This window comes from Microcaecilia unicolor, chromosome 13 (assembly GCF_901765095.1).
Source record: "Microcaecilia unicolor chromosome 13, aMicUni1.1, whole genome shotgun sequence".
Lineage (NCBI taxonomy): Eukaryota > Metazoa > Chordata > Amphibia > Gymnophiona > Siphonopidae > Microcaecilia > Microcaecilia unicolor.
This window is the reverse complement of record NC_044043.1, coordinates 13,117,340-13,130,626: the sequence shown is the minus strand read 5'-3', so window position 1 is coordinate 13,130,626 and position 13,287 is coordinate 13,117,340. Positions and strand designations below refer to the sequence as shown.

Here is a 13,287-nt window from a genome sequence, read left to right as displayed (position 1 = left end):
TCAGAAAACACTACAATCTCCATGGTTCTTCGGAGGATAACTCCAGAAGAAGAGGGAACCAGATCTGTTGAGGCCAGTAAGGAGCAATCAGTATCATGGTCCTGCGGTCTTGCTTGAGTTTCAACAAAGTCTTCCCCAGTAGAGGTATGGGAGGATACGCATATAGAAGACTCATCCCCCAATGAAGGAGAAAGGAATCCGACGCTAGTCTATCATGGGCCTGGAGTATGGAACAGAACTGAGGGACCTTGTGATTGATGTAAGTGATAAAGAGATCCACCAAGGGGAAGATCTCATGGGCAACGCCCATGTTGAGAGACCACTCGTGCAGTTGCATGACCCTGCTCAGTCCATCGGTCAGGCTGTTTTTGCATGCTAGATAAGTGGTGCGAAGGAACATACCATACCAACGCCACATCTGAACGGCCTCCTGACAGAGAGGGCATGATCTGGTGTCCCCCTGCTTCTTGGTGTAAAACATTGCAACTTAATTGTCCGTTTGAATCAGTACAATTTGGTGAGACATTTTCCTGAATCATGGGTAGAACAGTACTCAAGGAAACCATCCTGAAATTTTCTTTGACCAGGAATTTGTTCAGGGCCCTTAGGTCTAGGATGGGACACATCTCCCCCTGTCTTCTTCTGTACAAGAAAGTACTTGGAATAGAATCCCCACCCTTCCTCTCCTGGTCGAATGGGTTTGACCGCATGGACCTTGAGAAGGGTTGAGAGTTCCTCTACAGGGAACTTAGTCATGCTGAGCGCTGAAGGAATGAGCGCTCGGTGGGCAATTTAGAGGTTTCCAATGCCAACTGAGGGCACATATTTGAGACAGACTATTTGAAGAACCCACCGAGGTCAGAGGTTACAAGGGGCCACCTTTCATGAAAAAACTTCAGCCTCCCCCCCCGACAGGCAAGTCGTCTGGCACGGACACTTGGCTATTCTCTGCTGGAGCCAGTCAACAGCTTGTCCCTTGCTTGGACTGGATAGCAGCAGGGGCCTTAGGCGCATGCTGTTGATGAGAACAAGCATGCTGGGGCTGAGCTTCACAACACAGGCATGAGGAAATGGCATATCTACTCCTCTGCGAGCAGAAGGCACCCCCTCTCAACTTGCCAAAAGACCTCCTACAAAATGAGGCAGATGCAGAAGGTGCCTGGCGGGAGACAGAAGAGATGGTATCAGTGTGTTTCTTAATCTGGTCAGCGACCTCTTAAATCTTCTCTCCAAAAAGGTAATCCCCCAACATGGGGCATCAGCCAATCTCTGCTGAACCGAAAGTTCAAAGTTAGGGACAAGCAGTCATGTGAGTCTGCACATCGTTATACTTTGGGCAGAGATCCTGGATGCCACATCAAAAGTGTCGTAGGTGCCCCTGGCCAAGAATTTATAACATGCCTTCTGTTGCTTGACCAACTGGCAAAGAGACTCAGCCTGCTCTGGTGGGAGAGCGTCAGCCAAATCTAGCAACTTCTGCAACGAGCCCTGCAAGCAGATGCTCGTGCAGAGCTGGTATGATTGTATACGTGACATGAGCATAAAGCTTGAAACATCTTGCTCTCAAATGAGTCCAAGATTCTAGCTTCTCTGCCCGGGATGCTGAAACATAGTCCCTAGAACTCTTGGCCCTTTTGAGGATGGATTCAACCACAAGGGAACGATGAGGCAACTGTGGCTTATCAAACCCCTGGGTGCTGTGAACCTGGTGGTATATGCTATCTATTCTTCTGGGTAGTACCAGGACAGACAGAGGGGACTCTCAGTTCCACACAAGAATGTCCTGCAAGATCTCATTCAGTGGTACAGTCACAGCCTTCTAGGAGGAGACTCATAGTCCAGGACCTCGAGTGTCTTGGTCCTGGGATCATTCTCCACCTCCATATGAAATAGAATGGCATACGCCATTTCCTTAACAAAAGAGGGAAAGGAAAGGCTTTCATGAGGAGACTTTCTCTTTTCCTGTGGAGGGGAGAGGTTGGAGGGGATGCCATAGGACTCATCCTCCGAAACGTACCATGGATCCTCCTCTATGAGCACTCCTCATTGGGGTCAGTCAAAAACTCCTCATGGGAGGGCTGAGACCGAGCCTGCCTCGAGTTAAAGGTAACATGTCACCGAGAGGGGCATCGAGAAATCGGCTCATGCCTCAACTCTGGTGAAGCTTCCTCCACCGACGTCGAGGGGGTACCAGTTTGGGTGGTAGGCAACACCGGTGTTGGAGGCCAAACTGCAGGCTGAGGGCCAAGCAAGGCTGCAATGGGAGACATATTAGGCGAAAGCACCCCTAATGCCGATATATTCCGCTGCAAACTTGTGAGGTTTATGACTGCCTGTGTGTGTGTGTGTGTGGTGGTGGTGGGGTTACAGCTTTTTTATTTATTTGAAAGCTTCCCATATGTAACCTGAGGCTCTCTTTTAAACTGGGTAGGGGTGGGGGGGAACCTGGGGCTTGAGCTGCGGTCCTGCTGTCATTGTGGGTGCTCCGGGGTGGAAGACTTGTTTTTGAAGTAGTGGGAGGCTCAATTTTTATAGCAGGCAGCTTTAAGAAAGGCCCTGGCTCTGCCTGACCCTTGGGGTCGAATTGTGGGGACTTCTCTGGCTACAAAAAAACTAGTCTGCCATTCCGGAGCGCCCTCACCTAGAGCAGGACTGCAGTTCACACCCCCTGGACTCCCCCCCCCCCCCGAGATTTAAAAAAAAAACCAAAACTCAGGTTACATACGGGACGGTTTCAAATAAATAAAAAAAAGCTGTCAAATTTTAAAATAAAATCTCACACACACATAGGCGTCAAACTTCACAAGTCTGCTATTGTTTTCCAATAGTGTCTTTGAATGTATGAAGTCACACAATATGGCAGCAAGCTCCACCCACTGGCTTCAGCCCACAGAATGGGCCAGATAAGCTAATGCCTTCTGTCATAGAACATCCTTAGTGCATTTAGGCGCCAAGTATGCACATAAATGACCAGAATACTGGTATATGTGGATAAATGACAAAATTCTTTCTATTCAATATTCTATAAAATGGCATCTAAATGCAATGGGCAAAGTCTGGGTGGAGCATGAGCAGGATGCACAGTTACATAAAATATAGAATACTTTAATTTACTCATTTATTTAGCAGTCTAGGCTCTATAGCTGGTGCTAAGTTGTCTTACCTAAACTCTATGTACCTATTTAACCTGTTACACCAGTATTTTATAAAGGAAAGTAGGTGCTTACTTTCCTTTATAGAAAAGACTCTAGATAAGTTTCTTCTAGGTGCCTACGTTTAGGTGCACTGTTACAAAATTGCTCTAAACTTATTGACTGACCTGAGTGGAAGCATTCCTGAGGAGGATAGTTGGACCAGAATTTAGACTAACAAACATATTTAATAAAATATGTTCATATGTGCATAAAACAAACTGGGACATTTTTGTTTACCAAAAGAGCAGATATAAATATGTACAAATAGAGGTGAATTCTACATATGGTGCTGAAACACCGATAAAAGCATTATTCTATAAGCCATGCTTAAAGTTAGGCGCGGTTTATAGAATAGTGCTTATGCCCAGGAATCAAGCTTAACTTTAGGTATGGCCACTTACATCAACTGAAACATGGTGGAAATCTTCACACCTTAGGCACATTGCTCCCTCATTCTATAACTATACGCATTAATTTTAGGAACGCCCCTATTCCAGCCTTGACCCTCCCATTTCCATGCCCCCTTTTTGAACTCGTGCATAAATTTACATACACATATTCCAATTAAACTTAATCAGTGCAATTGCTTAAGTCAATTATCGGTGCTAATTAGATTATTCAATTAAACTGCATGTGCAATGTTTAGCAATTTTAATAGAATTTGAGGAATATTTTCTGTGGATTAAATTTGAAAAGGAAAGTATACACATTCCCTTAGAAAAGAGGTTCAACCTGCCACACATTAGGCAGCCTGTTATAAAATTACACTCCCTGTAATCATAAACATTTATCCATCATGTTCAGCATTCTCAGAATTTCAGATTTTTTAAAATTCATTTCATTTTAAATCAGTATAAAAGAAAGTTAATATAGATTTTGTCATCATTTTCTGGTAGCCAAGATAAAAGCATTTCTAAGTAATGCTTTCTCGCCTTATGAAAAGTGATGACTTCTCAGACAAAACTGACACAGGTAGAGTTTGAAGATTTTACCAGCTCATACCTACCTACCTTGTTCAACAGTTTTATTTTATTTTTTTGTTTAGGATACATTTCTTCAAAATAATCAATGTGAGGAGGTTGGAGTATATCAAGAGCAGAGAGTACCTAAGGAAAGATTAAAAGCACAAGTCCCAATTAGGGAGAAACGCAAATTTTTATGAAAAGATAAATAAAATAGTAATAAATCGGGCAGCCACCAATAACTCAGATCTCAAGCACCATAGGCTTAACCAAACTTTCTAGATTCCTACTCTTAATTGTTAAATGCCCTCTTCAATTAATCATTATTGTGATGGACCCTGGGTCCTTTTGGAGCACAGTACAAGCAATCTCTTATTAGTATGGCTAAACAGTGACGGCTAGAATTCCATTTCAGAGGCTACTATCACTGTTGCTACGACATTCCCAGCCATGGCCAGCTCAGGAAGAAAAATGTAAATCCAGCATTATATGCTTCTACTGAATCATCAGTCCAGCTTTTCAATTTTTAATCCTCTAACCCTCTTTTTTCTGCCATGTTCCCATATTCTCTCACTATTTTTGTCTCTTCATTTCAAACTGTATTCTTCTGTAATTAAATATTTCCTTATTTTACCTTTTTGAAATTAGAAAGAGCAGAACAAGAGCTATATACTCTCTAACACTTCCATAAAGTGTTCAGCAAGGAAGGATGGGCAGCCATGGGATAACCTAGCTTTCTTCCTTCAATGCTGTCTGTCGGCAGGGAGTGTAATTGCAACAACCTAGAAAATGCTAACACTTAGCAGGGCATACCTTCATCTTATGTAAACTGTTTATTACGCCAGGTAAGAGACTGTGGAAATCATACAATCCCACACAAATATGTGTAAATAGTTTTTGCAAAAAAATGTCCACCATGTTCTAGGGAAACACATCAAGAGACACACTAGTTATAATCTGGCAAATATTAGCTAACATTTATAAATGACTACTGTCTTCTAAAAAATTAAGGCAAACCTTGCCCAGCCTACTTGCACAGCCACATTATAAAAGATAGTAGATAAAAAAAAATAGCTGCCTGAGAATCGTTTAGTTTAGCAAATTTATAATAAATCCTGGATGTATGACTAAGAAAATTTAAAAAGGCAGTGTGTACACAGAATTTAGCTAAATCATTTCAGCTGATGAAATCTTCATAAATGTTAAATCCATGGTGCCCTTAATGCTATATCATTAAATGCCTTAACGTAAAATAACATTAGAAAGTAATGTCTTTTTAGGTTGAGAGTATCATAACCTGTGTTTGCTTAATATTAATTCTGTCCGTGTAACTACTACTCAATCGTTTTACTTTGTTTAGACTCAGAACTTAGAAATTTTTTCTTAACACAATACTGAGACTTGAAGAGAGAGATTTTTTACCTGGCCAGTACAAAGGATTGGGAAAAAAAACATTTTCATTAAAAAAAAAAACAAAAAGACCAATCTGTGTATCGACCTGACAAGTCTTTCTGAATACTGGGCCCTATTTGTTTACAAATCGAAGAACTGAGGCATCTATGAAGTGATGCTCTGAGAAGGGAAAGATCTACTGAAGAGATCAGATGCTGCTATAACAGCAATAATATTTATTTATTTTACATTTCTAGCCTGCCTATTAACTAGGCGGGATATAAAACATGTAATGATTTTACTGATTTTAAATTTATTTCCTTGGACTTGATAACCTACTTTTCATCAATTTGGTCTTCAAGCGGATAGCAATTAAGAGTACATATAACACATAATAAAAACAATCATAAAAAATAAAACCCTATAACCATACTTTAAAAACACCAAAAGGAAACCAAGGTAATCGGTTCTACTTAATTTTAGAAGCAAAGAGTCTGAAAAAGAAGGCATGTCTCCCATAGATGATATGAAGATTTGCAATAGGGTTTGGCCTCTGAACGTTGTTGAAACATTAAGAGGCGCGGAGGAGGGGGGGTTCAGACAACTAGAGTATCAACAAGTAATTTATTTATTTTTGTTACATTTGTACCCCACGCTTTCCCACTCATTTGGAGTTAAGATCCAATGAAAAACAGGTTGAAAAGTACACACTTAGGGGGCAATTCTATAATTGGATGCCTGGTAGGAGCTTATTCTATAAAGGAATGTATGTAACTACTTTCCTTAAATGAATACTTAGTGAACAGTGAAAATATGCATCTATAATCTAGGTGTAAACACTTACAACAGCTACAGAGCTAGCATAAGTGTATACACTTAAGAGCCAGAGATATACAAGTAAGTTACATGCGTGTGAGCCCAATCAACCTTCTGGACAGTTTCCACCATGTCTATGCCTAACTCAGAACATAAGACTAGCCATACTGGGTCAGACCAATGGTCCATCTAGCCCAGTACCCTGCTTCCAGCAGTGGCCAATTCAGGTCACCTGATAGAAACCCAAATAGTATCAAGATTCATGTTACTGATCCCAGAGACAAGCAATGGCTTTCCCCATGTCTATCTCAATAGCAGACTATGGACTTTCCTTCCAGGAACTTGTCCAAACCTTTTTTAAACCCAGATACACGAGTTCCAGAGCTTAACTATTCTTTGAATGAAAAAATATTTCCTTCTGTTCATTTTGAAAGTAGTACCTTGTAACTTCCTTGACTGTCCCCTAGTCTTTGTACCTTTTGAAAGAGCAAAAATTCTATTTACCTTTACCCGTTCTACACCACTATTTTGTAGACGTCTATCATATCTCCTCTCAGTTGTCTCTTTTCCAAGCTGAAGAGTCCTAACCTCTTAAGCCTGGCCTCAAATGAAAGGAGTGTCATCCTTTTAATAATTTTGGTAGTCTTTCTTTGATCCTTTTCTAATTCTGCTATATCTTTTTTATGATACGGTGACCAGAACTGCACCTCAAGGTGTAGTCATACCATGGAGTGATACAGAGGCATTATAATATTATTTTGCTTATTTTCTAACCCTTTCTAATAAATCCTAGCATTCTGTTTGCTTCACACTGGGTAAAAGATTTCAGCGTGCTGTCTACGATGGCACCTAGATTTTTTTTCTTGGATGCTGAATCCTAAGCTGGATCTTAGCATCAAGTAATTATGATTTGGACTATTCTTCCCAATGTGCATCACTCTACATTTGTCCACATTAAATTTCATCTGCCATTTGGGTGCCCAGTCTTCCAATTACCCAAGGTACTGTTAAATATGCAATATGTAAGCTACATATGTATTTATAGAATTGCATTTAGGAGGAATTTTAGCACATACACACATGTATATACACATACATGTATATATGCAATTATTCTATTGACATATGCAAGCAACCGGTGCTTAACTGTTCATGCATACTTTACAGAATTACCCTGATAATGTGACAGAATGGCATGTTACCTCCTTCCTCAATTGGCAAACTCATGCATGTCTTTGGGGGGGGGGGGGGTGGAGAACTGGGTGTGAAGACATCATAAAGTGGGTTTCATTAGGTTTATAGGGGGGAGTGGAGCTAGTCTGTGCATGGTTCTGTGTGTATATTTGTCTCTATTTTCAGTGTGTAAGGGTTAGGGGAGGGTGGATGGGGGGAGCTGTGCTATTACATGGCTGAGGCAGGTAAGATTGGGGGGGGGGCATCGAACTCAGCATAACTCTGGGCAAGTCACTTAACCCTCCATTGCCCCATGTAAGCCGCATTGAGCCTGCCATGAGTGGGAAAGCGCGGGGTACAAATGTAACATAATTAAATTAAATCCCTGTTTCGTCACCCTTCTCTGAACCTTTTCTAGTTATACTATATCCTGAGATGGGGCAATCAGAACTAGACGACACAGAGACGCTGCATAACTTGCAACATTTCGTTTTAAAAGTCTTTATCAAGATTATAAGAATTATATCCTCTTATTCATACAACTTGAATAATTTAAGACTCCTGAGGCAGGCCTGTGGACGAAACACAGTACTGTGTCGAGTCTGTGAATAAAGCTGTTTCCTTTATCACCATAGTCTCAATAGCTTTCTCCTTGTTTTCCATCCTAACAAAATCCATAACAATTAACAATGCAAAATATCACCGTCATACTGTAATGAAAAATCATGATCACAATATCAAAATATGATTTAAAAAAAGATACATATGAACAAAGTCGTCCTATGAAAGAAAATCTTTCATACAAAGGCTATACATTTCCACCAAATATACCCAGAGGGTTTTGTCCGGGTAACACATCGCAACCTGGTCGTATGTGCAAATGAGTATTATCTAATCGACTGTACGGTCCTGGAAGTTTTGAGGGTGTCCAGACTTCTTGCAATTCCAAGAGATTGATGTCATTTCTCCAGTGATGACCAAGAACCCTGTGTGTGGAGACCATTGAGGTGAGCACCCTAACCTACCATGGAGGCATCCGTGGTGAGGACTGTGTGATGTGGAAGGGAGTGAAATGGAAGTCCCCTAGTGAGATTTTGGGACACCATCCACCACTTTAGAGAGTGGAGTAGATGTGGAGTAACTTGAATATGGGTCAACAGCAATCCTGTAGCTTGGGACAACTGAGAGTGACCACTGAGGAATCTGAAAGTGAAGTCAAGCCAACGGTGTTACATCGACAGCTGAAGCCATGTGACCGGGTAGGTGGAGCATCTGACTAGAAGATACTTGGGTGGCTTTGGAAATCTGAGCGGAAAGATATGTTGGGTACTCTCGGTTAAGGGAGGAACGCTCGACTCTGACTAGTGTCTAGAAAAGCCCCGATGAACTCTAAGGTTTGAACAGACTGAAGATGTGATTTGGGGTAATTTATCACAAAACCAATCCAAACAGTAAGACCTTGTACTGATAATGTAGGAGTTCCACAATGGGAGCGAAGGAAATTTCTGTGAGAAGGGAGGATACATATGTGAGTGTATGCCTTCTTCAAATCTAGAGAGCAAAGTCAGTCATTGAGTTGGATCATGGGCAGAAGTGATCCTAGGGAAACCATGCAAACTTTTTTTTCTTTTCAGTAGGAATTTGTTTAAATCTCACAGACTGAGAATTGGTCATACTCCCTTGCCTTTTCTAGTATGAGAAAGCACATGGAATAAAACTCACCCCCCCTCCCCCAAGTGGAAGAACTGGTTCTATTGCATTCTGCCAGAGGAGGACAGCGAGCTCCTCCTGAAGTACTATCAATTGATGGGAGCTGAAACAAAACTCTCTTGGTGGATGGTTGGGAGGTCTTTTTTCCCCCAATGCAGAGCATAACTGTGCTGTATGATACATAGCACCTGACAGTCAGAGGCTATGAGCGTCCACCTCTGGTGAAAAAAAATGTCTGCCTCTTACTGTAGGTTGCTTGGCATGGACAACTGCTCTCTAGGAAGGAGTCAAAAACTGAAGTGGAGTCTGTGATTTCTTTCTGTGCTGTGGCAGAGGATGTGAACATTGGGGTGTAGTCCTTTGAGGTGGAGGAGGAGTGGGAATGTAATGATGCTTAGATGTATAATAATTGGACCATCAAAATCCTCCTGCAAACCTTCTAGAAGAAGAGGTGGCAGATGTCTGTGGCCCGCATAAGTGTGCTTTTTGATTAGGTTGGCCACTTTCTTGACTGTCACTGAATAAATTATATCCCCAAGGGACACCTGGGACAGAGGATTCAATGTCAGAGACTCTGAGCCAGGAAAGATGCTGCACTGCTACTCTTAAGGCAGATATGTGAGAAGTAACATTGAAGGCATCATAGGCCTGTCTTGCCTGTTATTTCCGACAATCTAGAAGTTTCCTGTGAAGATTGAGAACTCATCAGTCTTTTCAGGAGGAAGAAACTCTGCAAAAGGAGAGAGTATTTTGTAAAAGGGACTTTAAGTAAATTGTGGAAAAAAGTTGATAATCGAATATGTGATTGATTAGCATTGAAGCCTGAAATGTTCTTCTGCCAACAGTCTAATGTTGTAGCTTCTGACTGGAGGAGCAGAAGAATGAGATCTTGCACTGCGAGTACATTTTAAAACAGATTCCATGACTAAGGAATGATGGGGTAATTGTATTTTTTTCAAACCCAGTGCATTTCTGTATCAATTTTCTTTGGAGCAACTTGGACTGTCAGTGGAGTCTCCCAGTTTTTGATCAGAGTATTCTTCATAATTGTATGAATTGGAATAGTAATTTCTTCTCCAGGAGGAGAATCATAACCTATTACCTCAAAGAGTTCTGAACATGGTTCTTTCTCTGGCTTCAGTTTTAAAGATACTGCTTGGGTTACTTCATGGACAAAAGCAGGAAAGGATATATTTTCTGGAGGAGACTTACGTTTCTCAAGTTGTGGAGAAGGCTCAGATGGACTCCTCAACTGAGAGGTCCTGCTGTCTCCCAGGAGAGGTCAGAGTCTAACTTTTCTTGGGAAGTAAATGGAGGAGTACATTGACTACAGCATCAGCTCTGCATTGAAGTGCATCAAGGCAGATGAGTCTCCAAAGCTGGAGAAAGTTCCTCTGCCTATGTCGACACACGTCACTTAGGTTCGTGGTGCCCTCGACTGTCGACACTGAACCGGTGTGCGGGACCTCTCCCATGACTGTCTCCCCAATGTATGCGCAGGCTGGGTTGAGGCTGATGCAAGCACCTTGTAATCCTGGACTGCAAATGCAGTAGCCTCAAGAGCTCCGCTTTGAGCATAGCCCGGATTTCCTTCTGTAGAGTAGGCATCAGTACCGATTGAGAAAGAGGTGTGGACACAACCCAAGATATAGCTTGTGCAGGCATAGGAGTTCTTGAAGACCTCAAAGGTTCTCGATAAGAAACTAGCTGGAGAGGAGAACAGTCACTGCGGGATGGATGCTTTCTGTGGATCGAGAATGTTGATGTAGGGGAGGTGTTGGTGGAGTTCCTGGAGGGAGAACAATAACAATGTTTCTTAGGTTTTTTACACTGCAGGTCCCTTGATGCATGCGGCACTGACAGAGGATAGAGTGTCCTTAAGCTGTCGCGGTACAGAGTCTGATGTCAGACCCTCTTGATGTAGTGATTTCCGGAAGTTTGTTAGGTCGTGCATTGTTTTCATGACGTTTGGAAGTGATTTCCATAGTTGCGTGCTTATATAAGAGAAGCTGGATGCATATGGTTTATATTTTAGTCCTTTGCAGCTTGGGAAGTGGAGATTTAGGTATGTGCATGCTGATCTTTTTGGGTTCCTGGTTGAGAGGTCTATAAGGTCTGCCATGTAGGCTGGGGCCTCGCCGTGAATAATTTTATGAACCAGTGTGTAGATTTTGAACGTGATTCGCTCTTTGATTGGGAGCCAATGTAGTTTTTCTCGTAAGGGCTTAGTACTTTCGTTTTTCCAAATATGATATGGCTAGATGTATGGTTATGCAAAATGGCACCTGTCTAACGGAATTCTTTGCCTCAAAAATTAAGAATTGAGCAGTCAGGTGAAAGCCTGACTTTTTATTTAAATGTTTAGGTGATATAAATTTTTTTTTATAAATCTGAAATTGTGTTTTAGGGGGCGCTGCTGAACACGAAGAGTGATGGCAGCTTGGTAAACCGAGCTCCTGCTGATTCACTTTGGCCCTCATGATCAAAAGCCCCGCGCTGTTCCAAACAGCGCCCTAAAAATAGCGCCTGGACAGCGCAGGGCTTTTCTGCATCGATGAGCAAAGATAATGCATGCTAATCTAAGCAGCGCTATTATCTTTGATTATCGTGTTGAAGTGCGGGAGAATTGCGCCTGAGCATGCGCTCAGCACATCCTCCCACACTTGTTTGACAGGTCTGGGCTGTCAAAAGTCCAAACCTGTCAAACAGTTGTCTCCAGCCCCCCCCTCAAACCCCCAGAAAACGTTGAGGCCGCCGCCGGCCAAACCCTCTCCCACCCTCCTGGGATGCGGTGGGCGAGGCTACAGACCATGTAAGGGAATCGCTCCCTTACATGGTCTGTAGCCCAGCCCACTGCATCCCAGGATGCAATGGGCAGGGCTGGGAGTCGCCATTTTGCATCGGCGTCGACAGGAAGAGGGAGGGAGGCAGGCAGGCTGCGTCCCTCCTCCAACAAAAGGTAGGGGGGGCCAGCCGGGGGGGCTGGCAGGGAGGGTGGGTGACCACGGACCACCAGGGATTCTGAACGCTGGGGGAGGGGAGGAGTTGGGGTGGGCTGGAGGTCCACCGAACCTCCAGCCCCCACCGTCGATGGATAACAGGGTGCCGGGGGGGGGGGGCGGCAGGGAGGGTGGGTGACCACGGACCACCAGGGATTGTGAACACTGGGGGAGGGGAGGAGTTGGGGTGGGCTGGAGGTCCACCGGACCTCCAGCCCCCACCCCCCTCCGTCGATGGATAACAGGGTGGCGGCCACAACAATTTCTTGGGGTTTGGGGGGCTGGAGACCCACCAAACCTCCAGCCCCCCCCCCCCCCGTCGCTGAGTGGGAGGGAGGGTGGGATAGCGTTTAGCCAGAGGTGGCCACCAGGATTTATGGGGGTTCGCGGGGGGGGGGGGGGGGCTGGAGACCCACCGGATCTCCAGCCCTCCCTGAGCATGGAAGGTGTCGGATCGTCGGAGGGACCAGAGGTCCACCGGACCTCCGGTCCCCTGTTTGCGTTTGCTTTGGGGGGGAACGGGGGCCTGCCAGCATGCAACTGCATGCTGCACAGAGCTCACCATTCCTCCCCAATGATCCACAAAGTCTAAAGTCAGCTCAGAGCTGGCGTTGATTTTGCCGCGCCCAGTGACCAAATCTTTGGCGCGCTGGCCGCTGATCATTGGGGATGAATGCGTTAAGCACTGATTAGCATGCATTTGCAAGCTAATTGCGCTCAAAGCCCTGTTTAGCATGCATTTGCATGCTACTTGCGCTAAGAGCCCTCGAGTGCGTTGTTTCAGGCGCTCGAGGGCTCTGATCATGGGTCGGCAGCAAACTCCGGCGCTTGTATGGCGTTAACAGCCTCTAGCGCCGGAGTTTGCTTTTGATCATGAGGGCCTGAATATAATCAAGCATCCAGCGACATCGCATTATAATCTTTCTTTAAAACCTCCAATACAGTAAGCGCTAAATGTGACGTTTGTTAGCCCTTGGCCCAGAGGTGGCTGCATGCAAATCACCAAACCACCTCTGGGTAGACCGATTCCCCTTAGAGCTA

General features: G+C 43.8%; 1 protein-coding gene across 2 annotated transcripts in view; it reads right to left on the bottom strand.

Annotated features, from left to right (window-relative positions):
• NLK (nemo like kinase) overlaps positions 1–13,287 on the bottom strand; it is a 470,815-nt gene that overhangs the window by 258,972 nt on the left and 198,556 nt on the right. For both annotated transcript variants that reach the window (XM_030222228.1, XM_030222230.1), the window contains exon 3: positions 4,245–4,300. In XM_030222228.1, the coding sequence (XP_030078088.1) occupies positions 4,245–4,300 (56 nt within the window). The remainder of the gene's footprint in view (positions 1–4,244; positions 4,301–13,287) is intronic.